This window comes from Ornithorhynchus anatinus, chromosome 1, assembly GCF_004115215.2.
Source record: "Ornithorhynchus anatinus isolate Pmale09 chromosome 1, mOrnAna1.pri.v4, whole genome shotgun sequence".
NCBI lineage: Eukaryota > Metazoa > Chordata > Mammalia > Monotremata > Ornithorhynchidae > Ornithorhynchus > Ornithorhynchus anatinus.
In genome coordinates, this window is record NC_041728.1 from 119,131,339 (window position 1) to 119,144,860 (window position 13,522).

The 13,522-nt window shown below is 40.4% G+C and overlaps 1 protein-coding gene across 2 annotated transcripts in view; it reads left to right on the forward strand.

Annotated features, from left to right (window-relative positions):
• The window catches only part of PIK3CB (phosphatidylinositol-4,5-bisphosphate 3-kinase catalytic subunit beta), a 198,494-nt gene that overhangs the window by 116,582 nt on the left and 68,390 nt on the right, over positions 1 to 13,522 (forward strand). The window contains exons 4-7 of one of the 2 annotated variants that reach the window (XM_029067136.2): positions 1,283 to 1,508; positions 8,493 to 8,716; positions 11,415 to 11,594; positions 12,470 to 12,640. In XM_029067136.2, the coding sequence (XP_028922969.1) occupies positions 1,283 to 1,508; positions 8,493 to 8,716; positions 11,415 to 11,594; positions 12,470 to 12,640 (801 nt within the window). Of the gene's footprint in view, positions 1 to 1,282; positions 1,509 to 8,492; positions 8,717 to 11,414; positions 11,595 to 12,469; positions 12,641 to 13,522 lie in introns of those variants that run through there. The other variant, XM_029067146.1, reaches the window with a different exon arrangement.

The window sequence follows — 13,522 nt, forward strand, 5'->3', positions numbered from 1 at the left end:
CACACAATGCTTGGCAGCTATGTGTTTTATGGTCAAGACATTGCCCTTTGTAGATGTTACTAACAGCTGTGCTATTTCTTGTGGCAGAATTTCCACTCTCAGGTGACTTTGCACTTCAGGAAAACTTAATAATAATAATAATAATGTTGGTATTTGTTAAGCGCTTACTATGTGCCGAGCACTGTTCTAAGCGCTGGGGTAGACATAGGGGAAGCAGGTTGTCCCACGTGGGGCTCACAGTCTTAATCCCCATTTTACAGATGAGGGAACTGGGGCACAGAGAAGTTAAGTGACTTGCCCACAGTCACACAGCCAACAAGTGGCAGAGCTGGGATTCGAACTCATGAGCCCTGACTCCAAAGCCCATGCTCTTTCCACTGAGCCACGCTGCTTCTCGCGTCTTTTAGCAGTCATGTATGCTAAGCACTGTGGAAATGCAGTTACAATCAAATCAGACACAGCCTCTGGTCTGCATGTGTCTTCCACATGTGTCCAGTGGAAGAGGAGGGAGAAAAGGTATTATATCCCCATTGGGAAACTGAAGCACAGAGAAATAAAGGAATTTGGCCAAGATCATATACTAGGCAAGTAGCAGAGCCAGGATTAGAACCCCATTCTAACTTTTGCACTCTTTTTCCTAACCACGCTGCTTTTCTGAGCAACTTCCTGGTGACTATAGACTGGATGTTCCAATTTTCAATTAAAATATGGCCACCGTAGGTATACATGATCTGTTCAAATAATTTTCCCCATTGCCTGCCCTACTTTTTTGTCATTATCCATAAAATATGAAACAAGGTATTTTTTTTTCCCATCTATGGTATTTTTAAAAAATACTTACTATGTGCTAGGCACTGTACTAAGTGTTGGGGTAGATGCAAGCTAGTCAGGTTAGACACAGTCCATGTCCCCCATGGGGCTCACAGTCTTAATCCCCATTTTACAGATGAGGTAACTGAGGCACAGAAAAGTTTAGTGTCTTGTCCAAGGTCACAAAGCAGACAAGGGGTGGAGCTGAAATTAGAACCCAAGTCCTCTGATTTCTGTGCCCATGCTCTTTCCATCAGGCTATGCTGCTTCCTTGCTACTTGCACCCCAGATGAGATTTCATATTCATTCTGATTCCTAGAGTATTAGCCACACTAGAAGTCAAGGAACACTCCCTTAATTTTCCTTTCTCAAAACCATACTTTTGACTTCAACACAGAAAGAATTCAGCCATTTTGAAAAAAAGAAAGGAAAGTGTTTTAATTGTATCTTCATTAAAAAAAATTGTTTGCAGATGCTGTGGAAACAAGTGCACAACTATCCTCTGTTCAGTCTCCTTACGGAAATTGACTCTTACATGTTTGCTTGTGTAAACCAAACTGCCGTGTATGAAGAGCTCGAAGATGAAACCCGGAGGCTCTGTGATGTTCGACCCTTTCTTCCAGTTCTCAAATTGGTGACACGAAATTGTGATCCAGGAGAAAAATTAGACTCTAAAATTGGTGTCCTCATAGGAAAAGGTAATTTTGTGTTCTTTTCATTTATCCCATGGAGGAGAATTATGGTTTGGTTTGTAGATGTACATTCTTTATAGATATAGTAGCTTATGCAGTGGCTGTCAGTTTTATGAAATCTTTAATCACCGTGTTTGTTTGGTATTTCTCATTTGGGTTTATGAGTGAGTTTTAAGGGGCAGTGAGTCATGAGTCTCCAAAGACCAGAGTTCTGAATCTTTTGTTAATTCTGCAGACTTAATTCTGCTTGACACCACACCTATCAGCACATCTCAAGATATCTGTTGATTTGGTTTTTTCATTTGAGGACCCTCCAACTCCTCTTAGCTATATTTCCTCCCTCCCAGAAGCTTTAAAATCACTTATAATGTGTAGATGAAAATGTGGTTACAGTGCTCCAAACAGCTGATAATAATAATTGTGGTATTTGTTAAACACTACCTGTCAAACACTGTTCTAATCAGGTTGGAAACAGCCCCTGTCCCGCATGGGGCTCACAGTCAAAGTAGGAGGGAGAACAGATATTGAATCCCCATTTTACAGTTGAGGAAACTGAGGCAGAGAAGTTAAGAGCCATGCCCAAAGTAATGTAGCAGGTATCTGGCAGAGCTGGGTTCAGAACCCACGTCCTGTGACGTGGCTCTTGCTCTTTCCCCTAGGCTAGGCTGCTTCCAGGCTGATGGATGGAGGGTAATAATAATAATAGTAATAATGTTGGTATTTGTTAAGCACTTACTATGTGCACAGCACTGTTCTAAGCGCTGGGGGAGATACAGGGTGATCAAGTTGTCCCACGTGAGGTTCACAGTCTTCATCCCCATTTTACAGATGAGGTTACTGGGGCACAGAGAAGTGAAGTGACTTGCCCAAAAGTCACACAGCTGACAAGTTGCAGAGTCGGGATTCAAACCCATGACCTCTGAGTCCCAAGCCCGGGCTCTTTCCACTGAGCCGCTGCTTCCCTTCAAGGTGAAGTTTTAGGTTTATAAGGATGATGTATGGCCAGAGGTAGAGCAGAAACTTTGAATCAATTGATGGGATGAAAAAGTGAGAATCCCTGGCCTACTGTAAGCTTTCAATTTTATTTTGGGATGATATTGTATCTGTATTACCGATACGAACATATCATAGACAGTGTTTCCATAGGCAAAGTTGATAGAAAGGATATATTGATTATGACACTGCAAGAGAAAAAAGTGTCTGCTAGAAAATGAGGGGTTTTTGGAGGGGCCCAAATAATCCAGATTGGCTACATGTACCTAGCAATTCCTGCACAGTTTTTCCCAGGGAAAGGGAAGGGGGGAATGGAAGCACATCTCTTGTCCCTTTTGGCTTTGAGGAGCAGCATATTTGACGATGAGAAATCAACTGAACCAACTGCTTTCAACCCTGTGATCCCTTCCAGTCCCTTTCATTCTTTCTCGGTAAATTCAGCAGCCCAGTTAAATCCGGGAAGGGGTCATTCACTTTTTTTAGAGGTACTTATCAAGAGCTAATTATGTGCCAGGTATTGCACTAAGTGTTGGGGTAGATACAAGCTAATCAGGCTAGACACAGTACATATTCCACATGGGGCTCATAGTCATAATCCCCATTTTACAGATGAGGTAACTGAGGCACAGAAAAGTGAAGTGACTTCTTGACTCTATTTATTGCCATTGTTCTTGTCTGTCCATCTCCCCCGATTAGACTGTAAGCCCGTCAAACGGCAGGGACTGTCTCTATCTGTTGCCGACTTGTTCATTCCAAGCGCTTAGTACAGTGCTCTGCACATAGTAAGCGCTCAATAAATACTATTGAATAAATGAATTCTCCAAGGAAAAGAGTAGACAAGTGGATTAGAACCAGGCCCTTCTGACTCCACTTTCCATGGTCTATGCAACAAGGCCATGTTGGATGTATAGTCAGGGAGCTTTCATGCCACATCTCCTCAAGGAAAGATGTAGAGAGATCATTTTTCTTACCCTTCTTACTGGCCATAATTTATGTTTGGAATGAGTTGTGATTGGTTTTACAGTTCATTTCTGTCCAGTGCCTGAACCCATAGGTGAAAGTGCCTGGAACTCCTCTGACTATAAGTACTATTTTGAAGTAGTGACACATTCTGCTGTAGAGACCAGGCCACCAGGAGCCACTGAAATAAATTTATCACTGGCCAATCAGTGACATTTGTTTTTCGTGTTATTTTTATAATGCTAGTCTTACGTGATCTTTTCTGGTTTTGATGACTCAAGTATTTCTGTCGCAAGCCCCTAGTTCATACCAACTAGGACCTTCCTGCATCGAGGAAGCCTCAGTGACATGTAGTAGAGTTCAAACCACAACTCTGATCACCAAGGTTACTGTGAAAAGTTTTTTACTTACTTTTATCAGCATGTAAGGGAGTGGCACGTACACACATACACACTCACTCCACTCCACCGAGGGTCCAGTACCAGTCTGTGGTCAAAGGAGCCCATTCTGCCAATGCTTCTTTCTGCTTCTAAGTGCTGCTGCCTTCTGCTGCTGTCAGCATGCTTCCTTCTTCCTTCTCTGCTACCTCCAGCTCCTTATGTTGCTATGTGCCTCTTTGTGGCTTCCAGGTGTCATCTGTTCTGCCTGCTCCAGGTGCCTCCTCACGATTCAAAACAACTGCTTTTTATCTGCCTTCGGCTTTGAAGCTGTGGGTCTCCGTGGCAGTCATTAATTGGTCCAGGCTCGTTACCGGGTAGAACAGGGAGAGAAAGCCCCGTGTCCCTCCATGCTCCACCCCCACAGGCCCTCAATCACCTGCCTCAAGTAGAGCCCATCAGTGGCTTTACGAATCTCTTCCTTTCTGTTGTCGGCTTTACGAATCTCTTCCTTTCTGTTGTCATTCAGGGATCACAAACGGTCATTAACAAGGCAGCTTGTTATGGGCTCACCACAGTTTCCAGCCAAACCAAGCATAATTTTTCTCTGGGTCAAAGCTAATGCTGTATTTTTACCCTGGGTAAAATGTGAAAATATTTCCATATAAATGTAAACAATTTCCAGAGCTTGGGAATTACGTTAAGAAGATTACGTTAGAAATTGGGTTTGTAGTTACCCCTTGACTGCTCCCCATTAACATGCACCCATACACTTCTTTTGACACTATCACATTCTGTCCAGATGTGAAAACATGCTTTTAGGGAGAACTGTCTGTATTTTGGATAAAATTCAAATACATTGGATGATACCTTGAACACATGGTCAAGCAACTAGGTGATATTAGATTGAAGATAGCAAGTCTGAAAGTATACCAAAAAAAACCTCTCATCTCATCAGGTTTCTCTATTAATCATTGTCATTTAATCCAAAAAGAGACCTGGGGATTGAGATTGTGAGCCCCATGTGGGGCAGGGACTGTGTCCAAACTGATTTGCTTGAATCCACCCCAGCGCCTGGTACAGTGTCTGGCACAAAGTCAGCGCTTAACAAATACAATAACAATAATAAACTTTCCCTAAAACTATAGCAAAGATCCACTGCCAGGCACCTTATTGGGGATAGGGAAAAGGCAAGCCTCTTGTAGCCCTTGATGAAGCTGTTTTTTCCAGATTTTTTTTTTTTTACCAGTTTGTAGAAATTATCAGTTGTCTTGAGATAGCATTTCTGAGTAAATTGTATGGCTTTATTTTAAGACTTTCATTTTTAAATGCCACAAAAGTTGGTCTTTACAGTTGTTGATTGTATATTTGAGCACAACTAAGGACTGGTGAAGTCATGCATCATATCTAAACAATGGACAATTGCTAAACCTTCCACAAAGACTGTAACTTCTGTTTAGACTTGAGCAGCAAGCTGGCTGGGCTTCTCCTGCCCCCCAAGTAAACAATGGAATCTTTACTGACACACTGAACTAGGCAGTCCAAAAATATACTTTTCTGAAAAATTATGTCTTTATTCATTACATTTCCTTTGACTGTGCAAATAATTATTTTTGAAGCAGCTTTCTGGTTGCTTACTTGTGCTTTAAGATAGTGAAGGTTATGTTTCCTGATGTCAGACACTCAAAGACCCCTCCAAAATCATTGCTGTCAGCACAGCATCCTCAAGCAGCAAAGATGAAAATGCTCCCTGATTTTGTGCTGCTTAGTTTATATAATGATATTCCCCATAAGGTTTTGAAACTTGACAGTACTGCATTTTTAACATAAAAAGAAAATTTGATTAGTGATAGTTCATTGAGAAAATGAACTGTTAGGTAGCCTGGCGTATAAACCCAAAATATAACACAAATCAGTCCAACAAAATATTTCATATCTTACTGGCTTATACTAGAGCATTTATTCATAACAAAATTAATGTAATCACCCAATATAGAGGCATTACTATCCCTACTGAGGTTGTATTTCCAAGCTTGTTATAATGAATGGATTTTGGGATCAAGAATGTTGACTTTTCATTTTGATCATGAGGGCAGATTTAGGATGACCCATAGGTTGGGTGGAAGTATTGACATGAAGCACTGTCAGGTTGGGGTTTTGGGAAGAGGAGTGAGGGAGGGCAACAGAGACAGGAAGGAAAAGTGGAGCAGAGTGGGAAAGGAGCTTGGGAGAGGAGGAGGGAGAAGAAGGTAAAAGTTTTCACCTTCTTACTCTTTGTTCCCCACAGCCCCTGTTTCTCTAACCTCCACTAGGACCTGGATCTGTGCTATGTATGGGTTCCTGTCATTCCTGGGCCTGGAGCCTTGTGAGGACAAACCATCCACTCATTGGCCAGTTCACCTGTCAGTCTAGAAGATCTCTGGGGGATGAGACAGGGCAGTTACAGGGCTTCTGATATTCTACAGAGCTTTCTGCCTATGAGTTTTGGTATTGGTTAAGCACGTTCCATATGCTAAGCATCATACTAATAATAATTGTGGTATTTGTTAAGCGCTTACTGTGTGCCAGGCACTGTACTAAGCACTGGGTTGGATACAAGTAAATTGGGTTGGACACCATCCCTGTCCCACCTGGGACTCCCAGACTCAGTCCCCATTTTACAGATAAGGTAAATGAGGCACAGAGAAGTGCAGCGACTTAGGGTCACACAGCAGATGGTGGGTTTGGGATTAGAACCCATGACCTTCTGACCCCCAGGTCCATCTGGAATATTTACAGGCTAATCAGCTCAGACACAGTCCATGTCCCATGTGGAGTTCACTGCCTGATTCATTCATTCAATAATATTTATTGAGTGCTTACTATGTGCAGAGCACTGTACTAAGCGCTTGGAATGTACAATTCGGCAACAGATAGAGATAATCCCTGCCCAGTGACGGGCTCACAGTCTAACTGGGGGAGACAGAGGGCAGAGCAAAACAGAATGAAGCAAAAACAAGACAACATTATCATGATAAATAGAATCAAGGGGATGTACACCTCATTAACAAAATAAATAGGATAATAATATATACAAATGAGCACAGTAATAATAATAATAATAATGTTGGTATTTGTTAAGCGCTTACTATGTGCAGAGCACTGTTCTAAGTGCTGGGGTAGACACGGGAATCGGGTTGTCCCACGTGGGGCTCACAGTCTTCATCCCCATTTTACAGATGAGGTAACTGAGGCACAGAGAAGTGAAGTGACTTGCCCACAGTCACACAGCTGACAAGGGGCAGAGTCGGGATTCGAACCCCTGACCTCTGACTCCCAAGCCCGCACTCTTTCCGCTGAGCTACGCTGCTTCTCTAACAGTGCTGAGGGGAGGGGAAGGGGGAAGGGGAGGAGCAAAGGGTGAGGAGGGTGGGGGGGAAATAATATTTAGCACCATACAGACAAGGGAATTGAGGGACATTAATTCATTCAGTTGTATTTATTGAGCACTTACTGTGTGCAGAGCACTGTACTAAACACTTGGAAAGTACAGTTCAGCAACCAATAGAGACAATCCCTGCCCACAACGGGCTCACAGTCTGGAAGGAGGGAGGCAGGCATCAAAGCAAATAAAACAGCATCAGTATCAATAAATACAATTATAGATACATACACATTAATATAAATAAATAGAATTTATATAAACTAATTCATACAACTGAATTTATTGAGCGCTTAGTGTGTGCAAAGCACTGAACCAAGTGTTTGGGAGAGTATGCTGTAACAATAGACATATTCCCTGCCCTCAAGGAGCTTAAAGTCTTCCTTTCCAGCTCCAAGGAGTAGGGCTTATACTGTTCAAAAACCTGAAGAGCCAAAACCAGTGGCATACAGTGGCCTCTCTAGACCCTGTGGTATTGGTGCCTCTGTTCTCGAGTGAATCACCCATAATAGAATGGTGGATTTGATTCAGCATTTGAGTTTATTTTTACTCTTGATTCAAACAAGCATTCAACAAATCTGATCATATTCTGATGATCCTAATGTAGATTTGCTTAGTTAGAATTTATATTCCTGGTCAGAAGCGATGGAATGGAGTAGTCACTCTTTTAAAAGACAGTTTGAGTTCAGAATGTAGGCTTCTTTGAGGCACACATGGTCCTAAGAAATTTGGGGTTCACCAGGTGTTTGATGACATCTTCATCACATTGGTTCAATACCTATGAAATGTTTCTCTAATCTTGCTAAAGGAACGTAGAGAACCTTATTAGGTAAGTAACTTACATTTTACAGTTTAGTAACTATTACTGACGTGCACTTTAAAGTTGATTTATGATATTGGTTAAGGAAATTAGCCACCCATTATTTTATAAGCTTTCAAATGTTTTCACATATAGTAGATTGTTTTAATGTGTATGCTATATTTAGTTAATGGCGAAGCTCCATTTCTTTGAAAGAGATCTGGCTTATGCTTGGGGTTACATCTTGGTGAATGAGTAACTCTCAGTGATAAAAATATAAAAGCGTTTTTTGTCCTCAGTCCATATAAACTTTAAACTGCTGTGCTCATTTGTCTTCCAATTTCCCATGTACATCTTTGCTCCATTTCGTCAAGTGTGTTTGAGATCGCACAATACAAGCTGATTGTGGAGTTGTGTAATGCTTTTTTGAATATTTTCAGGTCTTCATGAATTTGATGCCTTGGAAGATCCTGAGGTAAATGATTTCCGCAGCAAAATGCGGCAGATCAGTGAAGCGAAGATCCAATCTCTTGTGGGACTGTCTTGGATGGACTGGTTAAAGCACACGTATCCACCAGAACAAGAGGCTTCAATCCTGGAAAATATTGAAGATAAACTTTATGGTGGGCACCTTGTAGTGGCTGTCCATTTTGAAAATTGTCAGGTAATGCTAGACAAGTCCTTGGGGATTACATCACCAAGCAGTCAATCACTAGTTTTTTATTGAGCGCTTACTGTGAGCAGAGCACTGTAATAACCCCAAGGGAGAATGCAACCCAGCAGAGTTAGGAGATGTGATATCTGTCCTCAAGGAGCTTACAAAACTGATCGAAACATGGGGGTACAGTACGAGTGACATTGACAGGAGTAGGGCCATTGACTAAAGTTTGCTATGGACCAAACTGAAGAATACCCACTTCTCGAGATTTATCTCTTTTCAAAACACAAATTTAAACATTTATGAGAGGTTTAAACAACTTTTAAACCAACACAGTTTTTTTGGTCTTATTAAATGAGTCTATTGGAATTATAGTCTTTGACTGGGAGATAACAACCCATAGTGAAATTTAATGAGTGGGAAGATGACAACCCCTAGCAAATGAATGGGAAGAAAAAACTGTTTTTAGAATTCAGAACATGAAACGTAATATAGTAATGAAATCCTACTAAGTGTATCTGGAAAGTTAAGATCCCTCAAAAACCCTATTTTTTTCCATGAAGAGAGTTTCCTTTAACTCTTTATTGTCTCTTTGCAGTAGAAGTTTCTATTGGTGTCATTTTGATGGTCAAGAAAGTGGTTCTTCAAGGTTCTACCTTTGGTGAATTGTTGTTTTACATCTTGACAGTGATTTTAAATTCTAAAGTTGCACCGGAATCCAGAAAGTCAGTTATTTGACTTGTGAAGTCTGTCTAAGAGGCACTTTTGAGGCTTTAAAGGTCCTGAAATGCTCTTGAAAATAAGTTTAGTTTCTTCAGCAGTCCTGTGAAGCAGTTGTCAAATATCTCCGGGTCTACTTTTGGGGGAGAAGTGGAACAAGAAATGGAGCTAAGAAATAACAGTAACAAATTTAGTGAGATTAATAATAATAATAATAATGATAACAATAATTGTGGTTTCTGTTAAGCACCAGATCACAGTTCTTAATCACCAATTTTTAAAGATGAGATAACTGAGGCACAGAGAAGTAAAGTGACTTGCCCAGGGTCACACAGCAGACAAGTGGCAGAGCTGGGATTGGGACCCACAACCTTCTGACTCTCAGTCCTGTGCTCTATTCAGTATGCCAAATTTGAACAGAAAAAATGGAAAGGTTTATATATGAAGGATATTCAAGTCTGACTCTTTTAATTAAGATGCAAATGAAAGCTTAATGTACCTTACAACTCTCTGAAAGGTTATACTGTTATACGTATCATCCATAATGATTATAGCCATGTTTTTCACATTTATAATAAATAATGGACACAAAATTGTACCGACTACTAATTGTGAGCATAATTAATGTATACAGCTAATTCTGTTTGATTTGTCGAAGACCTTGATGCTATATCTTTAACTGCCCACTGATAGCAAAATTCTCCTATGGGCATGTGTTTGATTGAAAAAGGTATGTTATTATCTACCAGGCATGACAAAAAACTTGCTTAGGCTCATAGTGCTGTTTCAATAAGAGTATTTGATACTAGAGCTTTTGGAGCACTACCAGGTACAATACACTGACTGATTGAGAAATTTTTCAAAACTCATCATCTCGGTCCTTTGGGGAGTGGTAGGTAATGGTATTTATTAAATATTTCGAGAAATAGTATGGCCTAATGGAAAGAGATGGGCCTGGATGTTCTAGGTTCATGTTTCTGATCCCAGCTCCTCCACTTGTCTGCTGTGCGACTTTTGGAAATTCACTTCTCTTCTCTGTGCCTCAGTTTCTTCACCTGTAAAATGGGGATTAAATCCTAGGCTCTCTTACTTCAACTAAGAGCCCCACATGGACAGGGACTATGTCCAACCTGATATCTTGCTTCTCCCCTAGTGCTTATGACAGTATTTGAGCACCTAAAAAAATGCCACTGCTATGTTTATTTTGTGAAGAGCACTGAACTTAGCACGGGGAAAATATACATGTGAAAATTAGACATGTGTCTCAGTGTTTTACATTTCTCCTAGGACAGCATATTAGATCGTAGTCTTAGAATGTAGGCTTCACTCAGGGCAAGTGTCATAGCACTTGAGATCCTACTTTTATGGATCTTGTACATTTGCAAGGACTTGGGGAAATACTTGGGAAAGAGGGAGTCCTGTTTTCTTTTTTTTAAGCTTTAATTTTTCAGAGTTCCAGAGTGAGAAGGTTCTCCTCAGGGAAAGTATTGCTTTTGCTTTCAGTCATTTAAAGAATATGACTTTAGGAAGAGTGTGGAGCTTCCTTGAAGGGGAGGGTAATGAGAGAGAGGTTAGATTTCAACTACTCCCTGATATCAATCAGTCGTATTCAGTGAGTGCTTATTGTGTGCAGAGCACTGTACTAAGCACTTCGGAGGGTATAATACAATAGAGTTGGCTGCTTCACAAGGAGTTGACAGTCTAGAGGGAGAGGCAAACATTAATATAAGTACATAATTTATAGAGGGCATGAACTTATTCAGTAGAAGTGGCCTGAGTAGTGGAAACATTCCTACATAGTTGGAAATGTCGGTTTGCTCAGCACAAGTGTGCCCCCTCTAAATGGCTGACAACCTCAGCAGGGCTAGGACGGGATCTCTTATAGAGAATATTGACCTGCTTTCCACAGTTCAATAATTGAATCAGCGTTAAATGTATAATATTTTAAACAGCTTGGTCTTGAAGCTATTTTGAATTCTTTTAGGATGTGTTTAGTTTCCAAGTATCCCCTAATATGAATCCTCTCAAGCTGAATGAGCTGGCAATCCGAAAACGTCTGACTATCCACGGGAAGGAAGATGAAGTCAACCCTTATGACTATGTATTGCAAGTCAGTGGGAAGCTGGAATATGTGTTTGGTGATGATCCATTAATTCAGTTCCAGGTATGTCAATTATAGAATCGAGGAATTGAGGGAAAAGTGACTTTTCCATTCATCAAGAATGTAATATGTTTCTTTTTTAAGTGAAGGAAATGGATGAGGGTTTTCCTAGGTTAATTAAGGTTCTCCAAGCTTTCTAAGGTTTTCAAACACCAAAAATTTGTCACTGATATTAAAAGGCTCTAAAACACCCATGGCGGTCAATTTATTTAGCATTGCATTTTTGTATTATGCACTATGGGTTTCCCATTTGTGGTAAATTACTTTTCCTTTCGGCTTTCCCAAACTGTGGACACTTTGTCCTAATTTTCATAGCAACCATCATGTCTGATTTTATAGTTAGGGGAAATCCATCACACTTTTTTTCCACATAGGAAACAGAATGCTGTGGAGTTGGGTAGTGGACAGGGAGCGGCTTTCTGTGGGGAAAAATTTATGCCACGCAAGCTTCATTTTATTGGGAGAAAAACACCCCTACGAAAACTATCTTTACTTCCCTCTTTCTTCCTGGACTCCTCCATCCCTCTCTACTACCACCCAGCATTGAATAAGCTTATCACCAGTCCAAGGAAAAGGAACGAACACAATCCCTGTACTGGTGCTCCAAGACCAATCCCAGTAATAGCTGTGCTATCTTTCATAAATAACTATTTATTAAAGTTTAGCACAAAGATCTCTCATCCTAAGCCATACACACTTCTGATTTTTCCTTCTAAATTCACAAAGGTAAGAAGAAAAGGGACAGCTGGAACACCATTTTCTAATGCTATTTAATTTTTCTTGATTTTTAAAGAGCAACAGCTAAAGGATGTATGAACTAAAACTGCTTTAGCAGATTAGCCTAAGTGTTGTAACAATCCTTTTCCATGTCATTATAGTATATCCGTAAGTGTGTGATGAACAGGACCCTTCCTCAGCTTACTCTCGTTGAGTGTTGCAACATCAAGAAGATGTGTGAACAGGAAATGATTGCCATAGAAGCAGCTATAAATCGAAATTCATCCAACCTTCCCCTGCCTCTGCCACCCAAAAAAACACGAGTTGTTTCTGTGAGTTGAACTGGTGAACGTTTGTTAACACAAAAGGGCATGTAATCTTGCAGTCATATGCATATGGCTCCTGTACAATTTCCTCCCACCCTTCTCCTTCCCATGGTAAGCCGTGAACTTCAACTAAAAGACCTCTTCTCGAGACATCCCATTAATTAGGAATGCATCCTTGATAACCACCACTCTTCTTTCCTTTTAATTTGGCATTCTATTTCATTTTTCCTTTTCATATCAGCACTCTTTTCAACAGCCATTTGACCCTGCATTTCATTCTAAGAAGGACTTGATTGGATTTTTTGTTTCTTTAATTAAAACAAAAGAGCATCAGATCCTGTGTAATTCAAATCCCATCGTCAAGGCTAAAAGAGAAGGAGTGCATGATTATTGAATTTGACATTGATAAGTTTCAAGTGGGATCTATTGATTTTCCAGTAATACCCATCAGCTTAACTGGTGAGGCTGCTCGGAACCCAAATTTGGGGACTTGGTGTATTCCCACTTAAAATTACTAATATTTTAATCATCACATTTAGTTAAAGTGATCATGTTCACAGATTGTGATTTGTAAGTTACATAAGCGTCATTCCTGAGAATAAAAGGAGGCTTTGTTCAAGGATACAGTAGCTTTTTATTTCAGCTGTGTTCTTGTATGTGCCTTGAGTCTTTTGAAATATAAAGCTTAGGAACATATTGGAATGCTCAGAATCATAGTTGTTCATGGTCAGCTACTAGGTGTGATTATCCTCTCTTCTCCCACCATGCCTGACACCTGGAAGCAGTGGGTGGTTTAAACAGTGTCTATTCTTTTGTTCCTTTGAGACATTAATAAGTCCTTTGAGTGAAAATGGGCCGTTTTTGGCAATGCTTTCCTTAGTTATCAAT